At 40.6% G+C, this 25,531-nt stretch overlaps 1 protein-coding gene, 1 non-coding gene and 1 pseudogene across 4 annotated transcripts; 1 reads left to right on the forward strand and 2 right to left on the reverse strand.

Annotated features, from left to right (window-relative positions):
- Window positions 1–5,672: 5,672 nt before the first annotated feature.
- On the reverse strand, window positions 5,673–5,807 carry LOC117260375 (U1 spliceosomal RNA; annotated as a pseudogene).
- A 6,401-nt stretch (window positions 5,808–12,208) lies between these two features.
- On the reverse strand, window positions 12,209–12,399 carry LOC117260394 (U2 spliceosomal RNA). The gene has a single exon (XR_004501920.1). It is a non-coding gene; the product is annotated as a U2 spliceosomal RNA (small nuclear RNA).
- Window positions 12,400–20,233: 7,834 nt separating this feature from the next.
- On the forward strand, window positions 20,234–24,337 carry vstm5 (V-set and transmembrane domain containing 5). Of its 3 annotated transcripts, XM_078166913.1 has the most exons (5): window positions 20,234–20,347; window positions 20,541–20,904; window positions 22,139–22,465; window positions 23,368–23,548; window positions 24,027–24,337. In XM_078166913.1, exons 2-5 carry the CDS (start codon window positions 20,829–20,831, stop codon window positions 24,031–24,033), a joined length of 591 nt encoding a protein of 196 aa, XP_078023039.1. In that variant the 5' UTR covers window positions 20,234–20,347; window positions 20,541–20,828; the 3' UTR covers window positions 24,034–24,337. The 3 variants fall into 3 exon arrangements, with proteins under 3 accessions (XP_078023039.1, XP_078023038.1, XP_033487680.1); XM_078166912.1 differs by lacking the exon at window positions 20,234–20,347 and having other exon boundaries at window positions 20,478–20,904; XM_033631789.2 differs by lacking the exon at window positions 20,234–20,347 and having other exon boundaries at window positions 20,497–20,904; window positions 23,405–23,548.
- The last annotated feature ends 1,194 nt before the right edge of the window (window positions 24,338–25,531 follow it).

Consider the following 25,531-nt stretch of genomic DNA (forward strand, 5'->3'; position numbering starts at 1 on the left):
CTGGGACCAACAGAGACAAATTTCTGACTATCTCTCACTAGGTTAGTGCAATTTGAAGGAAATCGTTATGCCTAGTGGTGACAAACATGTTCACCTCAACTCTTTCTTTTAGGATATACATACACAGACTCACTCATTGGGAGCATTTACAGATTTATTGTAATTAAACCACCACCTTGAAAACATTCAACACCATCACATGAAATAACACAACATTTTTTAAATGGTCTCTCTAGAAAAAACATAAATACAATAAATATATCAATAATAAAGTAAATATTCAAACAGTAATATAGAAAATAACCACTAAAATAAATAATGAGTAAATAATAATTTAAATACTGTAAAAACTAGAAGGGCACTCAGTAGAGTGCATACCTTTGACAAGGCCCTATCTCACAATGTAAAAACAAGTGAAAAAGTACTACAGAATGCACCAACGTAAATGTTGTGCTCTAACTAAAAATTGAATTAATCTTGAAGTAAGCATTGAAGTATATTGAAGTAATCTTACATGTCTACATAAAATGAGCACAACATTAATCATGCCTTTGTTAGTAGATGCTGAGGATGCAGAAGACTGTTGTAATTACCACTGCAAACCTAATGTTGATCAAGTCTGAAAAAAATATTCTTCTTCATTTTTTACATTTTGCAATGTCAAGAAATTACCTATTGTGTTTCATCCTGGTCCTCCATCCAACAATAAAAGCTCAGGCTGCTTAGATCATCTGTTAAGACAAACAGTATTCAATAAATATGTTCAGATTACCCTTTATGTAGTGTTATGGTCAACAAGGATACAATTTTCAACCTGAAAGTTCATGGCCTTGTCACTCACTCACTCACTCACTCACTCAGTCACTCATTCACACATACAGATAGAGAAGAGAAGAGAGAGATATACACACACATACACCTGCTACTTTGTTACAATCCCGGCACCAAGTAGCCATCTGCTCCCACTTTCTTTTCCCTCTGCAGAGTGGGAACCTGCACAATGTTATTCTAAAAAATGTCAAAATTTCCTTGCACTGTACCCCTCATATCTGCACATCGAGGGAGGGACAAAACAGATAAATAACTCTACACCATGTTAATGGTGAGTTCCATATTGGATTGTTTCATGTTGATAGAGCCAATAAAGAAAATGAAATGACTAAAATCTATGTTTGGTTATCGTGTTTCTATTGTTGTTCATCACCTGTAATTGCTTTACAGCTTTGATTATAATAAGATAAAGGTGAAAATCAACTGAGAATATCAGTTCAAAATAATAAACATCAATGAAAACATTGTTTCATTTATGTCACCCTAGTCTTTATTATAGTGGACTTTTTACATGAATTATAACTTTATCACAAAAAATGAATGGCACTTCCACTGTTAAATGTGATCTAGCAGAGATTAATTACAAACCTTAATCATAGATGTTATCTGTATTGTTTGTAATTGAGATAGAGAATATATATTAAGGAGTTTGTTTATGTAAGTATTTACTTCTGTATTAAAATTTGCATTGCACAGTGTTAATTCACTGGCTTATAGTTGCATATTTATGAGATAACATGCATAAAACTAACAACATGGAGTGATTGACAATGTAGAGCAAAAAGGATACACACCAGATTCTCTGAGGAGGGAAGTGGCTATGTCCAGCCTCAACTTGTGTACTGCCTTCTTTGAAGTGTCAAGATCGATTGACTCCCCCTGTAAAATTCTCTCTGCAAACTGAAGAGAACTTTGATTAGTAGAATGGCATAAGGATTGCATGGTCTAGGATATTTTCCTCTAATTGATTAAACACAAATCAAACATCAAATTTAAAGAATTACATATAGTATATGTATAGTATTACCACATTTAATAAAACCTACATCATGATGTATAAAAGCTGGTCAAGATCTTCACTTTAATTGCTACTGAATTTGAGTTTGACAGTAATGTTTAGGTCACTGCGTTTCACTCACTTTTAAGGCCAGGACACCACAGGATGTGCATCTTGCTGACATCTATGAGGGAGAGTGCTGCATGTCCACCTTGCAACATTGCAGCCTTTTTTCCTCATGAATGCTGTAGCTGTACTTGCTTAAAGTAAATTATATAATATCATAAGAAAAAAGTTTTCAAAACTTTCATTTTACTCTGGAGTGGGACCCCTAAATCCCCTGCCCCACCCTCCTATTTTGATTCCTTAACTACAGCTTTATGGGGTCCAGAAGTTCAGACCACGTAACCCTGATTCTTAAAAAGGGAACTAATGACCTTTTTCAAAATTCATACATGTTACTCCTACGGTCTAAGACAGTCCAATAAACAGCTCTCTCCCAAAACTAAAACCTACAGTGCTTAAACTCAAATTTGTGATGTCACAGGGTATAAAACCTGGAGTTGTTCCAAAGACAATGCAAGGTTTAAGATGTTGTAGATGACACTGAGAGCACCCACGGGGAATGTTCTGAATATATGTGTACATTTTCTGTTTCAGAACCGAGAACACCACAATAGAGTAAATCTCATTTGGGTAAAAAAAAATACAATAAACATCCTGTGGATCCACAAAATCAGTCTCCTATTCATTGTCTAGAAAGCAGCTCCAGACTTTTCTTCTTCTTTTGTTCCACAGATGAAAAGGATAGTGAACACAGCACATCATCTTCAATGTGCTTGTCTGTGTGGTTAACCAGCAGCTAGAAGAACAAAGTTGCAATACATACAGCTGTGTGCAGTTTTTATTTATTTGAACACTTAAAAGGTTGATCATAATGTGCTTCTTATGACGCAGTGTCTCTGTTATCAAAAACCAGTGGAGCAGCAACGGTCTCTGGTGGACACAAGACCTAACTGCAGTCTTTACACGTAAATACAAAGAACCCACAAATACTGCACACTGCAGTGGCAAAGATAAAGAAAAGAACATGTTTGAAAAAATGATGGAGTAAAGCATACATTGCTCATGAAAAGGTCATGAACCCTAAGTTCAATCTGAGGTACACGTATTTCAATTTTATGTTACCTTATACTTCTACTTTCCAACATTTAAGAGAGGGAAATGTACTTTCACTCCACTACATTTACCGGACAGCTAGTTACAAGAGCAGTTAGTTACTGTGCAGACTAAGATTTGACATTCAAAATTACCACCAAATAAAATATGGTACATTATATACTTAAGGTTAAACTGCTCAACAGTCTAAAGTAGTTTAAATTAGCCCCATGTCAACCAGCTGTAATGTGAAAATGCTGTTCACATATTAATGTAAAAGCACTTAGGACAACCACATACTACAATATTAGATGAAACAACACAGACAGCAGCCATTCTGACTACGTATGGGTATGTTACTTTTAATAAATTCAAGATCTGAATAATATTTCCACCACTTGATTTAGATAAGTATTGACCCCCAGAAGGGAATTTCAGGTGTTGCTGCAGCACAAAGACAGAAAGCAGAAAGCAGAAATAGGAAAGCATAAAAACACTAGAGGTGTTTAGACTAGATAACTAGAATAACAATAAGTGTAAAAGACAGAAACTAACTGTATGGGGGCGGCAGTAGCTCAGTCCATAGGGACTTGGGTTGGGAACCGGAGGGTGGCCTGTTCAAGTCCCCGTCCGGACCAAAAATATGGAACGTGGACTGGTAGCTGGAGAGGTGCCAGTTCACCTCCTGGGCACTGCCGAGGTGCCCCTGAGCAAGGCACCGAACCCCCCAACCACTCAGAGCTCATGGGCAGCCCACTCTGACATCTCTCCACTTAGTGCATGTATAGGTCCAGTTTGTGCATGTGTGTGTTCGGACCTGTGTGTAATTGACAACAGAGTGAAAAATTGAATTTCCCCTCAGGGATTAATAAAGTATATAAAATTAAAAAAAATTAAAATTAATTAAAAATTATAATATATGTCATATTATTTGATGAATAGTGCCTACTCATCTGTTCCTGCAGATAACAAGATATAAATCCCACGTATGGCCTTTTTTTGTGACTGAACAGAAATGTATTAATAGTATTAATACATTTTTGTTCAGTCACAAAAAAAAGGGTTAGGACCTTCCTTTGTTCATTTTTCGGACATTTTTCAGCCTGTTAGACTGCACAGCCTGATATGCTGCAATAATAAAATGTATTTTCAGTCCCTCTACAGCCTAGACTTATACATATTTCTGTATCATGATGTGGTTGAATATTGTTTCTGGCCCATACATTTCAAGCAACATTTTCATAGAACTAACTATCTATAACTATTTGTAACAGTTATATCAGTTTGCTGCTGCAGAGCAGACCTGTCTCCTCAACCACATAGGCTAAATAAATTGTGTCTGACTATAAGGTTAATGTTTTCAGAGGGAAGAAAAATACAAGACAACAGCTTTCATAAAAGATCAGTGGATACAGTCAGGGCTTCACATCTGTACAGATGTTACTTTAAGAATCCTGACATCCCACTGACCACAAGTCTGTGCAATGCTAAATACTTCAATAATTAAAACAGTCCAATGTTAATATACAGTAAACTACATATAGTTTATGATACAGTTAAAATGGCCAAAAATGTGAATTGTGTTGCAGGAGGTTTTAAGGTGTGCCCCTAAATTTCCTGCTTCTGCTCCTAAAATGTTTCAGTTAGGGGCTACAGTGCTCCTACTAAAAGAAGTTAGTCTGGAGCCCTGAAGTATCATTATGTAATCAAATTAGATAATATTCTGGTGTACACTGTTTACAGTTATACTAGACTTGCCATCTCCCTGCTATTAACCACACCTTTGACACTTTACCTCATAACTGTCTGTAATTGCTCTTGTAGGCTTTAGTTTATATATTATATTAATATGACAGCAGCGAAAATTGAACGTTTCCATGGCAACGGGTAAACGCTTGCTGTCTCTGCCCTCGCAGACTTTACGTTATGTCAGTAAATACGTCACACTACGTACTGCTGAAGTTTGCGAGGGTTCAGTCCGCAAATCCACAGGGTGGACATTTGGATTCAGTCTCCGACTTGACCGCAGCTTTTCATCGCCTCAGCGCCACTGCGCACTTCATCTAGAACGAGCCTACTGATAAGTGAAGGTGACGTAATCCTCGCACTCAACATCACTCACTCTCTGACTCTGTCCCTGTCTCACACACATTAGCCCACACTGGCGGACTCGCTCCCTCGTTTTACAGCATGAAAAAGAAGTCGCCCGCAAATTTGCAGGTCGCGGACGAGCGAGTAGTTGTTTATAAAAAAAAAAAATAAAAAAAAATACTCGCACTGACTCCAACGATTGTCACAAATTGCGACCATTTGATCGCAGCCTGGAGCCCTGCACTTCGTGTTTTTTTGTTTTAATATAGCAACATAATAGAATTGTAATGTAGTATATAATGTAAGACAGAATAACACAACATAATATTATTTTGTATAGTATAAACTATAGTATGTAATCATAATAATATGGTACAATATAATACTGTGCATGTTACACTGTATTATTATTATTTTCATTATTGTATTTGCACCTATGGAATCATATCCATGAAAATACATTAAGATGTATTCCATATTGTTGATTTATTGTGTCTGAATAGACAACTGCAGCACTAAACCTCAATCCAACTTCAACCATTCATCCAAGCAAAACTTCCATAAGATTTCATTTTTTTTTTCTTTAACATGTGATCAGGGGAGAGCGCGAACGCAGTCCCCCACTACCAGAAATTATGCAGTCGAGATTCCCACATTTGGGGAATTCGCAGACGTCAGCTCAATCGGAGTGCAATGGCTAGGCCTCGCCCTGGGTGAACCAATTCAATTTTCAATTTTTAGACGCTTTTTATTAATAAATGTCACAAGTACAACCTACAAAATTTACAATTAATACAGATATATTCTGCCCATACAAGGGAAAACGGAAACATTCCATATGAATATATTTTCCCAAATACCATTACTTTTTCTCACCTGGGATTACAACAAAGCATTCACACAAGCATAATTACAATATGATGCAAGGACCAGCAATGTACATTGATGTACTTGACGCTTCCCCAGACTAATAAATTACATCATATAATATCTCTCTAATGATACCATTTGGGATTTTCCATAATGTAGTTAATTCTTCACCGGTATGATTCTTTTTGTCTCTCTGAATGTAGTCTTTAACTGAAGTGAGGCCAGTCCTCACAACTGATTCTGGAGATTTATATACTCTCTTAAAGGCCAGTAAATTCCTACATTTCCACATTCCATCTTTTATACAGTTGATAGCAATCCACCATTTTGCATTTTTTCCAGTCCCTTTTGGAGCCATATCCCCATACAATATATCATTAGCATCAGGATATCTGTGCAAAGAGGTCAGCCACCTGCCAACAATTCCCCACACCCTTTGTGCAAAGGGGCAGGCCCAAAAGAGATGGATAACAGATTCGTTGACATGACAATTCAATCTAGGACATACTGCGCTTCTGGAGCATCTCCTTCTATATAAGAGGGCTCTAGTCTGGAGACAGCCATGCACTGCCTTCCAGGCCAGATCCTTGTGACTGTTGAAAAGGAATGTGGCGTTGACATTTTTCCATATCTGGGTGCAATGTGATTCAACAAAAGTACCCACTGGCACGAGGCACAGGGAATGGCCATAAAGACTCCTCTCAACAGATTTTCTATTAATGTGACCTGAGTGAGACTTGTCAAACTTTGCAGATTTGAAGAGTCAAAGCCCTTTCAAACAAGGCGGGCCTTGTTTCTGAATGGGGTGTGTTGAGAGGAATCCTTTTACCCATACCAGCCAAAATCTCTTGACCCACCCAAAATTTTGGAAACTTAGAGCATAGACTGGCACTATCACATAACACAGCATTAATAACTGGGCAAAGAAACAGGGCATCAAGTTTGGAGCTGAAATCAGGTACTGCCTTCCCACCTTTTTCAAGAGGTCTGTACATAATGTCTCTCTTTAATAATTCCTGCTGGGAGCCCCATATAAATTGGAACATTGTTCTTCTCAGGGCAGTGAGGAAGAAGCTGGGGACCGATAATGTGGCTGCAAGAAAGGTGAGGGAGGCCAGGACCTCTGCCTTCAGGACCAGGACCTTCCCTGTGATGGTGAGATCTCTTTGTTCCCAGCTGCGCAGTTTCCCTTTTATTCTGGGGAGCCTTTGTTCCCAATTTACAATTTCCATTTCCCTCCCTATCTCAATCCCTAGTAGTTTTATTCTGTCTGTTTTTTCCTCCAGGCCGAGATCCAGTTTACCCTCCCACCAGTTCAGATATATGATCTCACTCTTGGCCCTGTTTAGTTTAGCCCTAGAGGCGCGAGAAAAGAGGTCGCACCATCTAAGACTATTAAAAACAGATCTGTTATCACAGCATAAAATAGTCAAATCATCCATGTACAGTGACACTTTGGCTTCCCTCCCTCCACTCCCAGGAACAAGCAGGCCGTGGATAGAGGAATCTTGTTTGATCACACAAGCAAGAGGCTCCATCGCAAGAATAAACAAAATGACAGATAGAGGGCAACCTTGTCGAACCCCACCCTGTACCTTAAAGGGAGCAGTGTGAGTACCATTCACAACAACCTTACTAAAACAGTTAGCGTACAATAGATTGATCCAAGCCCTCAGCTGAGGACCAAAACCAAAACTCAACAAAACTCTTTTTAAATAATCATGGTTAATTTTGTCAAAAGCCTTTTCTAAGTCTAGGCTTGATATGCAGAGAGGAAGCTTGCGGTCTACTGCATATAGGTAAGAGTCTCGTACCAGGGCGAGACTGTCACCCATACTTCGGCCTGATATTACACAAGTCTGTTCTACTCCTACAATCTGATCTATTACTTCGTGTAAACGGAAGAAAAGTGCTTTTGCTAAAATTTTGCAGTCGACCCCAAGTAGTGTGAGGGGGCGCCAATTTTTTATATCTTTTTTGTTTCCCTTTTTGAACAAGAGAGTGATGGAGCCTTCTCTAAGGGATGATGGTAATGTTCCAATACTCAAACTCTCATTGAACATTTCAAGAAGTGGGCCCTTTAATTCTTCCCAAAAGGTCACATAGAATTCTTTTGGCAGGCCGTCTGACCCCGGGGCTTTGTTGTTTGCTATACTATTCACTGCTTTTGTTAGTTCCTCTACAGACAGTTCAATTTCAAGTTTTCCATTAACATCAATTACTTTTTTATTTATTTTTGACAGGAGCTGTGACATGGCTGTTTCATCTAACTCCTCAGATCTGTAGAGATCTGAGTAAAAGGAGTGAACACAGGTGAGTATATCATTCATTTCAGTCTTTTCATCACCATTGCTATCGTAAAGTGCTTCAATGACATTTCTAGGTTGTGCTAGTTTTTTGAAAAAATATCTTGTGCACTTTTCATTTGCTTCTATATGTTGTAATCTGCTACGCGTTAGCAAGCCACGGCTAGCTTCTGCGGAGGCGTTTAACATGTCTCTTTTTAGCATAGTTATCTCATCAGCTACATCCCAGCCAGCATGAGATAATAAATGAAGACGCTGCAACTTAGCCTGCTGTTTTTTTAGCTTAAAACGTTTCCTCTTTGCTGCTCTTTTACCTTCCTCTATGAAAAATGATTTAGCTCTACCTTTCACATCCTCCCACCATTCCCCAATGGAGTCAAAGGCGAATTGAAGAGAAGCCCAGAGAGATAACTTTTTCTTAAATCTTCTAACCACCCCTTCATCTTGCAGTACAGAAACATTCAGCTTCCAAGAGCTTTTACCTCGTTCTGTCACATTTTTTAAGACGAGAGAGCAGTTAAGAAGTGCATGATCAGAAAAGACGACCGGCTTAACTGTGGCTTGGGAGACCTGCAAGCTCTTTGAGGTAAACAGAAAATCAATTCTTGAATGTGTTTTGCCATTGGACCATGTAAAACCAGGTGAGTTGGAGTTTATGGAACGGTATGTGTCAGTGAGTTTGAAATCCTGGATAAGATTATTCAAGGCAATGGAGCTGGAATCAAGTTTGACAGCGGTAGTAGATAAACGGTCTTCTTTTTCAACCAGACAATTAAAATCTCCCCCCAGGATTACCTCTCTGCTACACAACAATAATGGCTGTATCTCTTTTATAGTCTCTAAACGCTCTTTAAGCTCAGCTGGACCGTACACATTAATAATTCTCATATTAACACTGAGGTATGAGACATCAACACACAAAATCCTCCCATCCCTGATGCACTACACCTTTTGCACATTAAAGTTAGGACCTTTAAAAAGTATCCCGATGCCAGATGACCTATTTTGGTTGTCACCAGACCACACTGATTGTCCATAAGTCCATCTTTCTTCAAATTCTCTATAATTATCTCTGTATGGGATATTACACTCTTGTACCATAAAGATGTTACTAGGCTCTGCTTGTAGGAAAGTAAAGACTGAAAGACATTTTAGGGGATCATTCAGCCCTCTGGTGTTGAGTGAAGCAACAGAGAGAGAAGTCATGAAGAGAAGAAAGTGGAGTGCAGGGGTCAGGGGGCAGCTTAGCATGAGGAATTTATACAGGTTCAAGCTATTCAAGCACAGACTAGTTTCTGCTTCTTCCTTTTCTTCTTATCTTTTCGGGAGCCTCGAGGTCTAGAAAGTGGGGGGGGGGGGGGGGGGTGGGGGGGGTTGGACCATACCTCTACATCTGGGACGTTGATGGAGGGGGTCCCTGAGATCCCCTTGGGCCGTTTCAAAGGTGGTGTGCTCTCGTTGGACGAGGAGGGGATGGAAGAGCTTGCAGCACCCCCTGGGGAGGGCAGGTCTTGGAGGCCTAGGTCTAGGAGGTCACGGAGGTCTCTGCAGTCAGATGGTGTGGCACTGGGTGGGCGGCACTCCTCAGGGGCCGAGTCTAGTTGGCTGCGTGGCAGGTCCTCCTGGAGCTGCCGCATCACCTGGGAGACGGTCCTCTCTTGTTCAGTTACCAGCAGTCCCCGCTGGTTCGGATGTACCTCCTCAATGGGCTCGAACTCCCCAGGAAGACACCTGCCTGTCTGGAGCTCCAATGTTGCCTGGCTTGGATGGACCACCTCCCCCTCATTCTCCTTGGCCCCCGGCTCCCCACTGGACTCCTCGCTCGTCACTTCATCAGACTCTGCCTGTCGGGGGAAGAGCACTGCCTGTAGGTCTTGGCGGATGGTTGACTCGGAGGTGGCATGGGTGTTGGTCGAAGCTAGGGTTGCCTGGGGTAGTTCCTGGCCATAGGTCGGTGTTGGTGGCACCCGGGTCCGAGGGGGTGGTTGCTCCTGACCTGCTGGCCCTGGCTGAGTCTTGTCAGTGGGGTCGGGTCCCTCCGGGGGTGGCCGCTCCTCTGCTGGTGGAAAGTCAGTGTCATCTGTAGACGTGGGATGTCTAGCACGGTTGGCATAAGACCGGGGGCAGCTTCGGAAAGTGTGGCTACTAGAGCTGCAGAGGTTGCACCTTGTTGGCTGGTCACAGTCTTTGGTGGTATGTTCAGTGCTTTGACAGTTCCTGCAGAATGTGACGTTGCAGTCGGCAGCCAGATGTCGAGTGGAGCCACACTTCCTGCAGGTCTTTGGTTGCCCTGCGTAGAAGACGTAGCCCCTGTTGGGCCCCAACTGGATGGTAGAAGGCAGGTGTTGAAGCCCCCCAGAGGCTCCATCTCTTCTGAGGCGTACATAGAAGCGCCTTGCTCCAGTATGGGCACCATCCTCATCCCTGAGTTCCATGCTCTGTATGACAGAGCAATGGAAGGACAGCCAGGTGCTGATGACTTCTGTTGTCACTTTCTCAGAGTACATGAGAACTGTGACTGCCTTGGGTTCCCTCTCCGAGAGAGATGTCAAACCGATGTTGGCCAGTCTGAGATTGTTGACTTTCCTCCGCTCAAAGCGTTCAAGGCACTGTTCGAAGAGGAGAAATGTGGTGAAGATGACTTCAAAGGTCCTCTTTCCAGGCAGAGCGAACACGTAGTCAAGTTGTTGGGGCGAAAAACCCAACTCTTTCTGAATCACCAGCCTGCTAAACTGCAACCTGTCCATCTCCAAGCCATTCTGTAATTCAAACCGGACAGCATTCCGTCTCGTGGTTGTAGGTACCAACATGGTGCAGAGCATGGTCTCCTACACCGCACGACTGTGACAAAGTTCATACACTGGCCGCAAGAGAGATATACCTGGGTGAACCACCTTCTTGATCATGGTATCTCCCCTGCCAGGTAAGTATGAGTTGTACAGCTCAGAGACAGGCCAGTCATTCACAGTCATAAGGTGCTAACTGATGGTGCTGGCAATATAGAAATCACCAAAACCAGAGACTGTACAGGAGCTGATAATCGACAGGAATTTAACACAAAATAAACATTTTGCACCATGGCTGACAAAGATTAGTAACACTTTGTTTAAGAAAAGCTGGCGCATATCCCATCATGCAATGCTGTGTTTCCATATGAAAAGCTAACTGAAATCACCACTTGTATCTATTTCATCTCCAACAAATGAGTAACAGCCCAACAGCAGGTTCAATGACACGTAGCTGAATCATACTGCAATCAAAAGTTGTTTGATCCACATCTGAAATTCTGAGAAAAGACTAAAAACACACTCTTGTTTTCTCACATTACAACCACTTCCTGTTTCTTTGTTTGCTGCTGGTGAGCAACTGACATACTGCCACCTATTGGTCTGGAGAGTGAACTACACTGTTTAATAAACATCTTCAATGTGCTTCTCTATGTAACTAACAGCACAAAGAACCAATATAGGTAATAACAGAAAATTGAGTGCAAGCGTGTGCAGTGTTTTTACCTTTTTTTGATATGTCAGTGGAGGCAGACTGGAAAACAACAGCTGCAGTAACAGGATTTTCACTTCACAGTTCATTTCAAAGCTAATATGTGATGAAGTTAGAGGACCTACCAAGAAACAAAATATCTTAGTTTTCCACAGGTGAAAAGGATGGTGAACACAGCACATTCTGATTAACAATCTCCCTGTTTCACTAAGCAGTCACTGCTTTATTTTACAGTAACATGTCAACTTTGCTGCCCTGTGCTCTTAAATGGGAATAATGGACACTGTAAAAAAGTTAAAAATGACCAAACATCAGTAAGAAAACACTTTGCACAAACTGATAGGAGCTCATCTATGTGATATTCAACATTACTGGGGAAGTGGAATGACATGCAACAAGCACGACTTTTCCCTCATTATAACAGCGTTGAAAGGAGAATTCATTTTCACAATTAAGAGGGGAGTGCACCGTTCCTGGAGATACTGCAATACCAAGTCGATGCGTGGAGTGAACGGAACAAGCTCCTATTCCATCTCCCTGCTCCAAAAACCAATTTAATATATGGTCCCCGGATAGGAGATGTATCAGATATTAAACTGATAAGAACAGATACTACACTTGATCTTAGCCAAAAGGCCGAGAAGCGATACTGTAAATACGTCGGAGGTAAAGGACTAATTCACAGCACAGTCACCCTCACTGACGGATTGGGATCTGAACTATAACTTTTTTGGGCAGTCACCATATAAAATAAGAACAGTGCACATTCGAGATGATGTAACACTGGGGCTGTTTTGTTGCGATTTTAATAATAAACATGTTTTAGTCAACGCCCCTTATTGTGTCTTCCTGGGCACGTGGTACACTTCAGTCGAATAGGAGGTCGAAAAGAAGGAACGACTGAGAAATCAAACTACCCTTTAATAACAGATTATGATATATTTAATGATGATACATGTGTATATCTTCTTTCAATTTAATGTAATGGCGTGTAACGAAATTGTGCTCGGTAGGAAATTATGTTTTTACAATTTGACACTCACTTCACAACGACAAATAGAGATCCTATAGCGGTCTCTGGTGGAGAAGAGAGCTAACTGCACACTTCAAATGCAATCATTACCGACAGTTCAGAGTTGAGCCCAAGCTCTGGTACTCATCCGAAACAACTGAAATATCCACTCAGCGATGTCTGGAGAAGATGGCAGCAGGTTAAATGGTTACATAATGTCACGGTCAGCTCCTTTGGGTGGTCTGTATAAAATGCCATTGTACTGACTGAACGTTTTAAACAAAGTGAACGCGGAGTAATGACTAACCTTGAGATACATACCAGCGGTGTCAAAATGGCTGACCAGGTCAGCGGTGTCTCCACACCACATAGAGACAGTGCCACACCATCACACGCTGCTCAACCAAACTGAAGTCGATGCTTAAAAGTTACATTCTTACACAACAACTTTAACTAAACCGCTCAATATCAATGCATTGACCCGTTAATTTAACATGCTACACAGACTGATGTAAGGTAACGGTGACAAACATACCGTTAGACTTACCGACTTTTCTCTGTACCGTTAAGTTACCTTCGCCGGAGACGGACATGGAGGTGAGGCAACACGCTGCTGTGGCGGCTAGAGGTCAGTCTGGACGGGCTAACATGCCTTCCACTGCTATCTGGATGAAACAAAGTGTTAATGGTGCTTAGTTTAAACCATGCAAAGGCTGAAAACGACAAAAAAACTAAAGTAAATTGAGATTAGCATGCTGGGTATGAGCTAAGAGCTAGCTAGCATTTACCTCGTAAAGCAGAACAGCGGCGCTGCGGTGAGGGGAAAACACTCCCAAATAGCCGACAACATTTTGCCCTCGTCAGAAATTGTTACCTGAATGGATAACACGATGTTCTTCTCAAGAAATTTTAAGTTAGTTAGTCAAAATTAACTCACTGAAAGCTGTCTTCTTCACTCTGTTACTTTGCGGCGTACTCTCGCGACAGACTACAACCAGTAACTGTACATAATTTGGCTACGTAATGTGCGTTGGACCGTGCGCAAACTGACGTTAACTTGAATGTGCGCAGTATGACGTAACGTAGTTACGTGGGCATCTTACTCATGCTTTTTTTTACACTATAGTGACTGACTAGTTCGTCAGTAGTTTACATCTGTCTACATCTTATTTTTTATATTATCATACATTTTAAATCGACTAATAAATGATGATACCCAGCAGTATATAAAGTAGGAAAATAGCCCATTACAGTGACGTTTACACATTGATGCATCACTAATTGTAATTCAGTGGGCTATGAATCTAAAATGGGCAACAACACATAATGCAATAATACCGCGCTATGTAATAACTGACAAAATGTAGCCCAATACACTTTCATTTTACTGTGTAATAACAACCGCATTTTGTCATAATCTGCTGCATTGCATTAACAGTTTGAATACAATATGTCTTAAATTACCACACAATTTGCAATAAATGATTTTATATTGCAGTGGTTATTACACAATGCAGGAGTTGCACTTTGTAAAAATGAAAATGTATTGATACATGCAATATACAACCAACCAAATAGATGACTTCATCTGTACATGTTATATTTTTAAAAATTAAACTAAATTAACCCTTGAGGTACCTTTAAAAATTAATAGGCTATAGCCTACACTTGTTAACCTAGGGATCCAAAATGGTCCATCTCATAAAAGTGAAATAAAAATGCAATATATATATATATATATATTTTTTTTTTTTTTTTTCACTTTCACCGCATCAGAGTTTTTCAACAACTTCAGACCTAACCATAGATATTAAGTTTTTAATTATTTTTTATTGTTTTATATGTTTTTATGCCCTTTTTGTCATATGATGTCACGTGTTTTGTCATGTCCGGGTGTTTACAATTGAAGGCATACACCACAGATGCATGTGCTCCACATTTGGCGCACTGGTTCAACACCCTTCTGCACTGTGGGCACAAGACACACTGCCTCCACTTTCTGGAGGCTCCTGACTGTGGCTCCTCCTCCTCCTTTTCCTCCTCTTGACCACTGACCTGGCCCTGGGCTTGTAGGACCAGGCTGGCTGCAGACGGTCCTCTGGGCAAATGGCTTTGTCTACTGGAGAGATGACCAGCCAGACAAGGCTGCAAACTATTCTGCAGCTTTGTAGCTTCTTCAGCTAGACTTCAAACCTGCACCTGCAGACACATGCTACCACACACCCAGTAGGAGACAGGGGGCGCTCTTTTCATCAAGAAAAAACGGAAACACAGCCCATATGGCCTTTGATGACTCGAATTTCTCACACTCAAAATATAATAAAAAAAAAACGTCATAGTATAGTATGTCGTCAAAATACAAAAAAACGTCATAGTATGTCGTCAAAATATAAAAAACGTCATAGTATAGTATGTCATCAAAAAAATATAATTAAAAAACGTCATAGTATGTCATCAAAATATAAAAAACGTCAAAGTATAGTATGTTGTCAAAATATCATAAAAAAAACGTCATAGTATAGTATGGCATCAAAATGTCATTAAAAACATCAGAGTATAGTATGTCATCAAAATGTCAATAAAAACATTATAGTATAGTACTAGTGCAGTGGCTGTAGTAAGCATATAGTTTGGTAAGGAGGCGTCAGTTGAAAGATGAAAGGCTACATGTGTCTGTGATTGATATGGATACAGATTGAGGTGTATATGTTTAATCATTTGTTGTTTATGAAGTTGTTGTAATGTCTTGTGTTTGGCTTTTAGCAATGACACTGTAGGGAGTTGAACCCCATTTCACTAATGTGAAAGTACCACTACCAGTATCTTTTGCTTTTTCCTCCTCTGCTGGTGAGAAGAGAGAACGTCATGCCACACGAAATTCCGCGAAAGGGCGACAGGAGGGGACAGACAGACACACACACACACACACACACACACACACACACACACATACATACACATACACATACAGTTACGAGGGGGGTGTTATCTCAAATCCACTTCTCCCCCATGCCCCTCCCCCCATAAACAGACATTATTCCAGCAGACATTCTGACTTCTCACAAGTGAAAATGTCTTGTAGGAAAGGGTCTACTTATGGAGGGGGGGCAACGGGTTATTTGTGGTAATGGAGGTTCAGTTTTGGGGCCTTTTGTTTTTCTTCCGCTTCTCAGGTTTTTTTTTTTTATCCTTCGGGCTCCTGTTTGTTTGGCTCGTCCTCTCATCTGGCCCTTTTCCTTGGTTGTCAATCGTCTTCTCTCTCAGCCTTGAGCTCCATTGAGAGCTCATCGTTGAGGGACAGGTTGTTGAACTGGGATGTCAGCTCCTCCATCTGTGTCTGGAAAGAAGTCTGATCCGCCAGGGCATTTTGTTGGAGGATTTTCTTTTCTTTCTTCCTTTTCTGCCCCTTGGTCTCATTGACCTGGACAGCCATGTTATATGCATTGAGAGTCTCAGGGTCAGCATATTTTTTGACCCTCTCTCTCTTTTGGTCTTCTTTTCCCTGTTTATGTGGATCTTTTTCAGGGATTGCTTAGCCAGTTGTTGTTTGGTGTCCTCTAACTCCTGGCTAAGTTCGTTTTTCTCATAGAAAAACTCCTGTCTTTGTCTATCCAACAGGTTGTGAAGTTCTTGGACCTGATTGCAAAGTTGATGGCACTCCATTAATGCGGCATCCAGGGATCGAACTCTGGGCCGCTGTCTGACGGTCCTCCTGTTTCTTCTGAAGACTCTGTCGCACTGCATCTTGCAAAGATTTCTCTCGTTGAAAGGTCTGAAGTGTCCTCACAAAGATTTCACCCACACAACGCTTATGTTAAGGGGTCCTACTTGCAAACTTCCTTTCCCTTGTATTGTGATGTTACAAAGACATCACATTCTGTGTCAGTGTGCTGATGATGTCATTCTATTTCGCTTTGATGTTTAGAATTCCAGGATTCCATTCATATTTTTTAAATTTCAGTGTTCTTTACTGACATGAAGATTACCATTCACGATTGACATGATAAACAAATAAATAAATAAATTCATTATTTATTCTAAATGAACACATGAATAATTAAATAATTAAATATATGATGCTTTACCATTCAGGGCATGCACTGTTTTTTCACTGCTACACTGTGATGATGTGATTGTGCTACTGACTGAAATTGTATTGACACATGGAGGTGATGACCTGAAGATGGCTTGCCATCCAGGGGATGCCGATGCACCATACTGAAGAAACAATTTCTTCACTGGCCACAGCTTTCCACCTCTCTGCTAGATTTTTTTTCCAAATGTTTTTAGATTTCTTTTATTTCTAAGGACATCTCACATTAATCAACATTTCTGTAAATGGCTAATTTTCAACTGCAGTCCTTTGGCAAGATGTTTTGAAACCAATAAAAGGATAAAAAAAAAATCACGGGGCGTCGGTGGCTTAGTGGTAGAGCAGACGCCCCATGTACAAGGCTGTTGCCGCAGCGGCCTGGGTTCGAGTCCAGCCTGTGGCCCTTTGCTGCATGGCTCTCCCTCTCTCTCCCCCCTTCACACTTCACTGTCCTGTCAATTAAAGGCAAAAAATGCCCTAAAAAAAAATAAAAAATCACAGGACAAAAACAGCATAGAGACATAAAGATAGAATTAATTATAGCTGTGTGTGTGTCTTATGGAGGACAACTCAGGCCTATGCTCTAAACTTATAAGAGCCGTGAAGTGCAATGTAGCCTACTTTCTCACACAGGCAAAATATAGTCTCAACCACATTCACACCACTCTTTTATATCCATAACAACACAGACCATTTTTGTGGTGTTCAGCTTTTATATTGCCATACATTTTGCGTGGTAAGAGAACCATTGTAACGTCTTGAAACTTTATGCTAATGAGCTGTGCTGCTCCTGGTGGTTTAGGGGGGTCATCAGACCTAAAACCTGTTTTCCCTTTATTTTTGAAGGGAGAGGCTTAGATTTATTAGGTTTTCATGGGAAAAGCATTATAATATGTCAGGATTACAACATATCAAAAATATGTGGTTATAATGGGAGTCAATGGGCCCAAAAAGGTCCTTAAGTTAACACTTGGATGCCAATTTTATATCTCCTAATCTATACACCTTGGGAAAGAGAGGGTCATGGAATTTTAAAAATAATAGTAAAAAACAAATCCTGGCCAAGTTTCATACAATTAACCTTTAAACTGACATATATTGAGAATCAAAAAAATAAAATCAGCAGAATGGACCCTTTTGGTCCTAAGGTGCCTCGAGGGATAAACTTCCCAAATATTAAAGTCGACTCCTGTGACTTGTGGTGCCCTCCTTGTCATCATAGTTGACTCTGATATTAGTCTAAATAGCCACATAAAAACAGTGACACGATCAGCTGTTTATGATCTTACAAATATAACCCACCCCAGAATCTTCATGTCAAAAGCAGACCTGGAAAAACTTGTTCATATTTCTACCAGGGTTAATCATAATTATGAATAAACCAAACGAATTGCCATTATTATTACTACTGGTTCTAGTATTACAATGTACTGCACTTCTGCATGTTTGTCCATGTGGTGATGCAGCGCCTCAGCAAAAGCCATTGCTTGACTGTTGTGGGTAGGTACAGTACAATCAATGTCAAACACTGCACTGTCTCTCTGTTGCATTACTTTTAAATGTATTAAAATTTGGAAAAGTAGAATGTATTATGGGTGTTAACTTGTCTATCATTTATGTTGCGCTGCATGTGTAATCACATAAACAATAGTAGCTTTCATTTATTGCACATTCGTATAGTAGCTATACTTGCTTATAATAAATAACTAGTCCATACCCGGGGATGTGTTATGTATAGAGAAATAAGAAATCAAAAACAGTATATTATAGGAGATGCAAAATCAGAGCACTATAAAAATGCACTGTGTAATAAATATTAATGTAAGACAAACAATGTACACTGTATTTAGAAACATGCTTTAAGGCAAAATACATGGAGCATAGTTTTGGCTGACGGCACGGAGGCACGCACATGCGCGGGGCCGTGCGCGGGCACACAGGTACACATGCAACACGGAGAAGGAATGAAAGAAACAGTGCAAAGTGTACAGTTTGTAATGTTTGTAGGCTAATGTCAGTAAAGTGAAAATACATAATGGCTGGCTCGCACACACAGACACAGACGCGCGCACACAGACACAGACGCGTGTTCGTTCAGTAAAATCATTACCTTAGTCTTCAGCAAGTGTTGGTGTTTGAAATTGCATGTCCCAGCCATAAACCGTGGTCGAGCGCAGGTGTTCCCCAAGTGGTCTCCGCGCATGCGCAGCTCGCGCTGCTAATGGTGCTCACAGTATGAATGGGTAGTGGAAAAACGCAAATATAAACAGTAGAAATGTGGGAAAAATGCAAAAACCGCATCGTGGCTGTCTGCACATGACCAAGATGAAAGCCTATGTGCAAGTTCAGAGAAATAGGTCAAAGCAGTGAGGAGGAAAACGGATGATGACAGACAGACGGACGGAGGAACAGAGGTTTCTCCATTTAATAGTAGGATAGTAGGATAGTAGGATATATTATCTTAGGAAAAGAGTTTTCGAAACCCGGAGCTGTTCCACAGACAATGAAAGGTGAAAGATGTTGTAGATGACACTGAGAGCACCCAGGGGAATGTTCTGAATATATGTGTACATTTTCTGTTTCAGAACTGAGAACACTACAATAGAGTAAAGCTCATTTGGGTAAAGAAAATTAAATAAGCATCCTGTGGATCCACACAATCAGTCTCCCATTCATTGTCTATGGAGCAGCTCCATACTTTTATAGGCTACTTAATAACATCCCAAGTTTGAGACCTATACTTCTTTGGTTTCTGGCTTTACAAGAGAGTAGTAGTATGTTCAGAAATATTGATTGAACTTTCCTAGGCCATGGAAATAACATACTGGACTTTTTCATATAGGTGGTGTTCCCCTTTAAAGGTCTGGTGTGTAAGATTTACTGGCATCTAGCGGTGATGTCATAAAACTGAAACTTCTCCTACAGTAGCCGATGTGAAAACGCAAATGGCCCCATCTAGAGCTTGTGTTTAGTTTGTCTGTTCCTGGCTGCTGTAGAAAAAAATGGTGGACTCAGTGGAAGAGGATCCACTCTGTATGTAGATAAAAACGTCTCACTCTAAGGTAGTAACAATACAATGATTCTTATTTTCAGGTAATAGTAAACTTACGAAAATATAGTTATGAATATTCCATTCATTTTTTCCAGTAGATGCAGCTAAATCCATTACAGTGGAGCTTTAAAGGACTAAACTGCGCAAATTAATATAAAAATGTAGGTTTCTGACAGCCAGATCCTGTCAACATGATTTAAAAAGGAAATGAGGGATGAAAATGTCACAACACACAGGCAAAGAATCAAACATCTTATTCATATCTTCCAAAGTTAAGTCAGCCAGTTCACTGTTATTGTGTTCATTGTTTTCCCTGGTGCATAAGTGTGAATACACACTTCCTGTTTGACATGTTTTACCAGGTGTGTCACAGCGTGAGCACCAAGTGATACAACCTATTCTGGTTTCATTTTTTGTGATCGTGTGTCTGCATATACAGGTGAGTGTTTTTTGGGCGGGGTGACGGTAGTAAGTAAATTGAGTAAGATGTATGTGTGTTTAGTAGCATTGTGTGTGTGTGTGTGTGTGTGTGTGTGTGTGTGTGTGTGTGTGTGGGTGGGTGTGTGTGTGTGAGATCACAGAACGCTGAGTACATGTTTGCTCAGTAATCTCTGGCTGAACCTGTCTGATAGGTGTGGGCTGGCTGGCACTGACTTGCGCAGGTATGAAGAGAAATCCAGCACAGTCCTGAGAGAGGAGAGGAACTGCAGCACTTCTGTGACAGGAACTTCAGTTTCTCAGACAAACTAGGGGGAAAAGTCACATACAGAAACACCTGTACAAGGGACAGTGGAAGAGGAACTGTGAGAACAAGAAGAGGCAGTTTTGTGAGGACAGACAGAACGGAGGACTCTTCAGAATGTGAAATAACCTGGAGGAGATTCTTTTACTGCGGTTTGACCAATGGGTCTGGGATTCTAATGTGGCATTTCAGGCTCTGGGATGTACAAGATGTTGCTGTGTTTCTCAGCATCACATTATATATGTGTCACCTAGGTAAGCAATCCAGCACATGTCTATAATTTTATCCTCTCCAGAGAGCCCATGTGTTTGACTGTTGTGTTTGAGAGCATGCCTTTATGGTAATCCTATATTTGCTCAGGTCTAAGGTTCCAGCCCTTTTAAAAGGGTCTTATATTGAGAACCAGGCAGGAGTTCAGACTGGAGAACAGATTCATGATATTTTATCAGGTTCTGTGTCTTGTCTTGTATACCAGGGCTAAGTAGATCAACACAACACAGTCACGAACACATGGCTGTGTACACGTAAACATCAGATTGTCCTGGTCCGAACCCAAGGTCCCAGTGCACTCGAGAAAATCTGAATCCCAGAGAAAATGAAAAGGAATTGGGAAAGAGCAGTAGCTGATTTAATTACAACTGGAAGTTAAGCTGCACAGAATAACTACACCATGACCAGCTTCTTTGCTAAAATTAATGGGAAACAAACAAGCATGTTTTTTTAAAAAAATAAAAAAAAAAGTTAAAAAATAGATTCTTCTAAGAATTTTGTATTATGGAGGTTTATTGCTCATTATTATAACTGTGGTGTCTGAAGAAAAGGACAGGCAGTTTTTCCCACACTGTCTTCTTGTTTATTAGTCAGCATTGGTATTCTCAGGTGGAATTCTTTACCTGTGTCTCATAAAGCAAACACCACCAGCAGAACCAGATCCCCCACTGAAACTCCTGTGAAAATATTTGATGAGGGGCGGCCAAAACAGAAAGGAGGCCAACACTGTTGGATACATTCAAACTGGTACTTCTCAGCTTGTTTGACAAGTTTCATTCCTCCAGCAAGAGGCTTGTAATTTGAAAAACTAACAGAACAACACATTACTATTTATACACTTCTGCTTGAATTAAATGCAAATGAGTCACAGTATTTGCCAGCCACAGTGTCATGAGATGCAAAACCTGTGAGGTAAAACATTTTCTTTTTATAGAGCTGTATTGTGTCATACACTGACATGTTTCTCCTGTAATTATGGTCCTACCTGGGTGAAGGTTGAACAGGAGCTAAAAAAGGAAGGTAAAGGTGTGATTGTAACAAGAATACAGTGTGAAATATTACTTCCTACCTGTCTACCTACCTGCCTACCTACTTACATAATCTATCAATGTGGCCCCCATATCTTTATATGTATTTATTTGTTCATTTCAAAGTGAATCTGAAAATGTTTTATCTTTACATCTTTTTCACATCTCTTTATTCTTTTCACTTTGGAAGCTGGAGCCATCTCCATCCATTCTCCCCAGAGGAGCCTGACCAGGTCGGTGCAGGAGGATGTGTTTTTCTCAGTGGATGTTACCTGTAACGGGATCCCCACCATACAATGGACCTTTATGTCAGGGGCGGTGAGCCGCACCATAGGGACTTGGCGGCCAGGGGTGTACACCAACATAACAGTGGATTACAGCAGCAGAGTGCAGGCCTTCAACAATGGCTCAATGGGCCTGTCAGACCTGCGGCTGCAAGACGCTGGATACTACGTGGTCACTGTCACAGAAACAGCAGGAAGTAGCAAGGACGCTGGATTTGTCCTAAAAGTGAATGGTGAGTGGGTCTGGGCCTCTGTGTATGTCATTCCCAATGCAATAGATAAGACAGCTACATTTTCGAAAACCTAATTTGACCATGTCTTTGCAGCCTAGAGTCATAGGTTTAAGGAAATTAGCAGAGCTTGCTTTCACACTCTTATACCTGCTGCCCAGTACAAGCAACAGCAAATCAGACTACAATAAAAACAGCAAGAGTGGGCCAGAAAACAGGATGTAAAACAAATTACAGCCAGTGACCTGATTTTCTCAGCACTTATGGTACTAATTCCAGCATGAAATAATAGCCAGAGTCTTGCTGTAAGCTCCACGGAGGCAGTCTGACTGCAAGTATGCCTTGCTCAAACTTGTTTTGGTAACAGTTGTTGCCCTGTCGAGGTTTGCCAATTGTCTGCACATGCACATAACACACACACACACACACACACACACACACACACACACACACACACACACACAAACTTCCCTGAATGAAAGTAGATAAAAAAGAAACAAAAAATGGCAACCTCACACATTTTATGGACACATTAATGATGTACAGACTGTTACTCCAGCATCTATGAAGGTAGCGACAGTCTGGAGTGACATTTTGAACATTATATGTGATTTTTAGATCTTCAGATCTGGCATGTAGTTTGAGTTTATCATAGTTATTCATCAGTAAGCAACATGAGCAGTTGTGTCTTTGAAAAACTTTACGACCTGATTTTAGCGTCAAAAGGATTACTGTGACAATAATTATACATACTGTATTATTTTGTTTTTGTAATTTAGACACAACCATGACATTGAACCCAATAATTGTCTTCCTGCTACCATGTTACCTCATCTCTTCATGTGTGTCCTGTGTTTGCATCTCTGGAAAGTAGTCTATGAAAAGGCTTTTTTAAATGTTTTGAGGTAAACGTGGTGTGGCTCCTGTGTCCCTGTCCTCCAGAGGTGCTGTACGAGGACCTTCAGTACCTGTCTGTCTCTGCCTTAGCACTGGCCTGTTTGGCTGGCCTTCTCATGCTGGCCATGTGGCTACTAGACAAGGCCTACAGGAAGATAGTGGCATGGAGACGCAGGAAACAGATGCCAGGTAAAACAACATGAGAAATAAGTCTCTTAAGTACATGGTCTTTTATTAGGAGCAATGGTGTGGTCTGATGTTTGCACTGAAACTTTCACAAGATAAACTTCAGTTCACAACTCACTGGGAGTAATTACAGTATCTTGGTGTAAAGAGTAAATAAAAAGGAAAGTAAAACATGGCAGGTAGTGCTACCTGTCTAGATAGTGATAAATATATATTTAAACAAAGATATTATATGCTTGATTTTCATGAAAAAAGAACCATGTTTTTATAAGGTTGTGTATATGAGAGGTTTGTTTGCCCTGGAGTTCACAGTTTACTTTATTACTGCTGCATCATTGTGTGGAATGTATGAATATGGCTTAATGGGCGTGAATGTGGGTTGAAGTTATCTATTGTGTCTAAGCAGGGGTGTGTTTGAGGACAAAGGTCATTTATAGCTTTGTTACGTCAATATGTTAAGTGCTATTCTCCCTTTATGCAGAAAATGATGCAACAGAGCTGCAGCCTCTTTGATGGACATCAGGCTGCAGGAAAACACGAGAGACTGTCTGTCAAACTTGGACTTTTTAAAAGTTATGTATGTATATAAAATAACTGCATTTTTTTAATCCAACAAGTTACTTACAGCCAGATGGCTTGAAAAAAGAAAAACTGTGTACCAAGATGTTTACATTTGTATTGAATACACATGCATTTACAGCTCACTGCTGTGGACACTGGATTGAATGTAAATATATCATCCATGACACTGAAAAAACAATACATACTGTATTTATTGTCTGAGCAAATGAATGGTGTGGTTTTCTTTCACTTGTTCTTTCTTCACAACAACCATCAAGACATGAAACAGGCCTTGGAAAAAGTTTCTCGGCAGGTAGTCTGTATCGGACTTCTGATGCAGTGATCAAACGGGGAGAACCATAAGACTAGAGAGTGAAAAAACAAGCATAAATGAGACTGCTGCTCATTTAAAAAAAGCTGTATTAGCATCTATATACACAGCATGTTAAAGAAAAGAGTTTGATTACAATAAATCAGTCAACTTTTTCTTGCATAACATCTGTACTTCAAAGAAGCAGTGTGTAAGATCTAAGGGGATTTAGTGTCATCTACCAGTGAGGATTGCAAGTTGCAAATTTGCGACCAGAATTAAATGCAGAGGTCTCTTCCTCTCCAAAACAAACAAATAGGGTGATTGAAACAAGTAAAAACACTGTTTGGCATGTCACAGAGAGGCTGTGGTGGCCAATGCGAAAATGTAAACAGCCACTAGCCCCTTTTGCACTGCCTCTTCAGGGTGGGAATTTCATGCTGTTATGCTGCTTAGGTACAATTGCAGAATGGGATAATTGGGTTGTCTCGCCTCCAAGCTGGTAGCATAGGTAGTAAAAGCACCGAAATGATGGCTGTACAGCTGGCAGGAAGGGAACATGGATGGGATAGGAGTGATATTTTGACGTTTTATGTGTGTGACCTACTGGTGGGAGATTTAAAAAGCAGCTGGTAACTCAGAGAACAACAGAGTCCAAATTGTGTCATCAATTGGGAAAACAATGAGGTCTGGGAGCTCCTTGCCCTCTCAACAGAAGACCAGATTAACCGGCATATAACATGGCCGGTAAATTATTGTTATTGTCATGTTAATGCCATTGTTATTGTTTATAAAGCGCTGCTGACACATATGTGATATGTCGCACTAGAGGCCGACTCTCTAACGTTACTGCCTGTAATGCCTCTTTTCATTCAGCGATGCCATCATGCTGTCTAAAATTACACACTAGAGTGGCATGAGTCCACCACTGATTGGTTTTGCGTAAAAATTCAAAGGCAGCATAAAAGAGGGACTTCGACGCTGCCCTATAGCACAATCTCTGTAGAAAGGGCTAGAGTTAGGTTTGTCCAATTGCAGAAACTCCGTGGATAAGGAACCGCTTCCTATGTAGATATTTCTGCTAATATATCCCCCTCAATCCTACACACTGGACC

Source organism: Epinephelus lanceolatus, chromosome 4 (assembly GCF_041903045.1).
Source record: "Epinephelus lanceolatus isolate andai-2023 chromosome 4, ASM4190304v1, whole genome shotgun sequence".
In the NCBI taxonomy this organism is placed as follows: domain Eukaryota; kingdom Metazoa; phylum Chordata; class Actinopteri; order Perciformes; family Serranidae; genus Epinephelus; species Epinephelus lanceolatus.

What these genes read in the sequence shown, in the direction of transcription:
- vstm5 (XM_078166913.1), top strand. Translation starts at nt 20,829, where the DNA reads ATGTGGCATTTCAGGCTCTGGGATGTACAAGATGTTGCTGTGTTTCTC. An exon ending in ATTATATATGTGTCACCTAG is followed by an intron (nt 20,905 to 22,138) that starts GTAAGCAATCCA and finishes TCACTTTGGAAG; the next exon opens with CTGGAGCCATCTCCATCCAT. An exon ending in ATTTGTCCTAAAAGTGAATG is followed by an intron (nt 22,466 to 23,367) that starts GTGAGTGGGTCT and finishes AAATGTTTTGAG; the next exon opens with GTAAACGTGGTGTGGCTCCT.